Source organism: Fonticula alba (assembly GCF_000388065.1).
Source record: "Fonticula alba strain ATCC 38817 unplaced genomic scaffold supercont2.3, whole genome shotgun sequence".
In the NCBI taxonomy this organism is placed as follows: Eukaryota; order Rotosphaerida; family Fonticulaceae; genus Fonticula; species Fonticula alba.
Window position 1 is genome coordinate 1450466 of NW_009242973.1, and position 3376 is coordinate 1453841.

The window sequence follows — 3376 nt, forward strand, 5'->3', positions numbered from 1 at the left end:
CTTTCCTTCCTCCTCCCCCCCCCCCCCACCCTCCCCCCCTGGCCCCCTTCCTCCGGCACTCGCCCACACAGCATGCTCCCCATCTGATCACCCTCTACTTCTACCGGTGCCAGCACAACAAGGCACTCAGCCTGCTGAAGAACTTCGGCACCACGCAGGTCGGCACGCAAACCGGCGTCCAGCATACGGTGGCCTACCTGCAGCGGCTGAATCCCTTCTATGCCACTGGCGTGACGCCGGCCGAGGGGACGTCCGGCGGGCCGGCCCCTCTGGCCGAGCCGTCGGATGACACCGTCGGCCTGATCTTGGAGTACTCCATTTGGGTGCTGGACCATGACCCGACCCTCGGGGTGGACATCTTTGCCAATCACCCGCACGCCCTGGCCCTGGGGCCGGATCGGGTGGTGGCGCATTTGCAAAACCGCAAGCTCGGCATGCCGGCCCTGCAGCGGTACCTGGAGCGGCTGGTCCTGCGGGCCACGCTCCCGGCCTCCGAGCGCATCGACTCGCATGCCGGGTCCGGTGCCCATGCCGGCATGGGGGAGCTCCTGTCCGATGCCGGCCTGAAGACCGTGGACTTGAGTCAGCTGGCCCGGCGGTCTCCGGCGTCGCTGGCTGTGGCCCCGCTGGATGGGGTGGCCCCGGCGCCGGCCACTCGGGATCTGACCTTCACCCGGGGGCAGCTGGTGCACCTGCATGAGAGCCTCATTCGCCTGTACCTGGAGGGGGTGTTGGGGGAGATCCGCCAGGCGGCCGGGCCGGCGGCCTCGGCACAGGTCCAGGAAGACCCCCGGCGTTATGCCACCCTCACGCCGCTGCGGCTGAAGCTCCTGCACTTCCTGGTCACCTCGCGGTACTATGCGCCGGAGCAATTCCTCGGGCGCTTCCCCATCAATGCCCTTTTCGATGCGCGCATTGTCCTGCTCAGCCGCGCCAAGCTCCACGACGAGGCGCTCAACATCATCGTCCAGCTGCAGGACGACCTGGCCTCGGCCGAGCTCTATTGCGAGCTGCATCTGGCGCGTGGTGCCGACATGCCGGCCTCCCAGTCCCACCCGCAGGAAGACCTCTTCATGATCCTCATTCGGAAGCTCCTGGCGCCGAACTTGGTCGCCGGCCAGGAGCAGCCTCTCACGCCGGCCGAGACCGACACGCGCCTGCGCTTTGCCATTCACCTGGTGGAGAAGCACGGCCACAAGATGGACATTCTCCAGGTGCGCGCATTCCCGTCCTCGCGTTTGCTGCCCCTCGTGCCATTGTCGCTGGCTGTCCGCCGGCCGGGCAGGAGGGCGTCCATTTGCCGCGGCCGCATGCGCGTGTGCCTCCTTGCTGGGCCTCCGTCGGCCACCTGAGGCTCGGCTCGTCCCCACGCATGTTCCGGCATCTCCCCGTCGCTTCTCTCTCTCTCTCTCTCTCTCTTACACACGCACACGCACATGCACACGAACACGACTCCACTGTAGCTGGTCTCCGAGCTGCCGGCCGACACGCAGCTCGAGCGCATTGCCCCCTTGCTGACGGACCTGCTGCGGTCCTTCTCGACTGAGCGCCACGCGGTGCACCTGCAGCGGGCTCTCCTTCGGGCGTCGCATGTTCAAACTCGCGCCGAGCTGGCCGCCGCCAAGTCCCGGTACATTGTCATCGACCAGACGCGCACCTGCATCATCTGCTCCAAGGCCATCAGCCGGGCGGCTTTCGTCATCCAGACCGACGGCCAGCCGGTGCACTTCTTCTGCAGTTCCTACAAGCCGGACATGGCAACGGGCGCGGCCGGCCTCCCGGGCGCGGTGGCTACCCCGCCCCCGGAGCCGGCCTACTCCTCGAGCCCGCCCTTCGTGGTGGCGCCCAGCCCGGGGCTCGACTCGCCGACCTTCGGCGGCCAGTCCCATTACTCGCAGCCGCTGCCGCAGTCGATGCCCTTCCACCAGCAGCAGCCGCTGCCGCAGCAGCAGCCGGCCGGCGTCCCTCGGCCGACCGGGCAGGTACCGCCTTCGGCGGCTGGCGGTGGCGGCTGGTCCGGCGGCTTCAGCTCCGGGGGTGGCGGCACCTCGTCCGGCCCCGGCGGCAGCAACGGCATGATGTTCCTGCGTTGAGAGGGCGCCCCAGGGGGGGGGGGGGGGGGGGGGGGGGGGGGGGGGGGGGGGGGGGGGGAGGTGAGTGTGTGTGTGTGTGTATGTGTGTGAGAGTGAATTACGCATACACACGTACACACATAAACATATCTCATCGACACATGCACCCATGTACGCGCACCCAGGTCCCTCCCCACCTCACCCCCAAGGTCGTACTTTTCGGCACTCCTGCGAGTAGGCACACCGGGAGGCAGGGCGGGGGGAGAGGTGCTCTTCGTGGCCGGTGGCTTCCCCGTGTTGCCTCCCATCCGCCCCCTCCCCCACCCCCCACCCCCCACCCCCCCCTCGCGTCCCCTCTCTCCTGGCCTGGCGGCCACTTCCGATAAACATTTTCTTTTCTGAATTTACCCGTCCCCAAAATGTGCGTGCTGGCGGGTAAAAAGCCCGCGAAAGTGATGCTGGCGTGTGTGGATTAACATGCCGGCCGAATGGGCCCCAGTCGCGGGTCTTCAGAATGGTGCATGTCTTAACTGTTCGGGGATGGCGAGGGGGGGCCCTGCTGGGCCGACGGACACGCGCCCTGGCGCCGCGCCACAGCTCCATGAACCGAAAGGATGGGCACCTCCTCATCGGAAGCTCCTGTGGCTCAGTAGGTAGAGCGTGGGACTGTTAATCCCAAGGTCCGCGGTTCGATCCCGTGCGGGAGCGCATCCTTCTCTTTTTGGGTGCTCGTCATTTTGCCCTTCGGGGGAGAGGACCAGCCATCATTGGTGCATGTTCGTGCTGTGTGGATCTGCTGCATATGTGTGTCTGTATGTGCATGTGTTGCGGCAAGAGTATGTGCGCCCGCGCTTGTGACGAGGGGCACGGACGGGAGAGAGAGGGCGAGGGGGGCCAGGGGGGAGGGCATTGCGCCCGCCCGGCCCCGCCTTCCGGGGAGCAGGGGTCTGTTTTGGGTCTCGTGTTTTTTTCTTTTGGGCGAAGTTGCAGGGTGTGGGGGGTGGGGGGGGGGGGGGGACGGGGCGGGGCGGGGTAGGCGAGCCCCCCGCCCCCAGACGCGCCGGCGCCGGCCCGCAATGAGGGAGATGATGATGCGGAATCCAATCATCATGACTGGTGGGCGAAGGGCCACTTGTCGAGGGAGGCCGGCGCCGTGGGCACTGTGGTGGGGGGCGGGGCGGGGGTCCTGGTGTGCCACGTAGGGGGCGCGCGCATCATGACACACCCCGGGCGGCCGGGGGGGGGGGGGCCAACCACCACCATACCCGTATGCGTAACATGCAACCGGCGAGGGGCGGAAGCCG

At 67.7% G+C, this 3376-nt stretch overlaps 1 protein-coding gene and 1 non-coding gene across 2 annotated transcripts in view; both read left to right on the forward strand.

The window, feature by feature from the left end:
• Nucleotides 1-2093, forward strand: part of H696_02109 (hypothetical protein) — a gene marked incomplete at both ends in the record, with an annotated part of 5863 nt that extends 3770 nt beyond the window's left edge. The window contains 2 exons of the mRNA XM_009496007.1: nt 72-1214; nt 1464-2093. Of these exons, the coding sequence (XP_009494282.1) occupies nt 72-1214; nt 1464-2093 (1773 nt within the window). The remainder of the gene's footprint in view (nt 1-71; nt 1215-1463) is intronic.
• A 614-nt stretch (nt 2094-2707) lies between these two features.
• Nucleotides 2708-2780, forward strand: H696_02110. The gene has a single exon. It is a non-coding gene; the product is annotated as a tRNA-Asn (tRNA).
• The last annotated feature ends 596 nt before the right edge of the window (nt 2781-3376 follow it).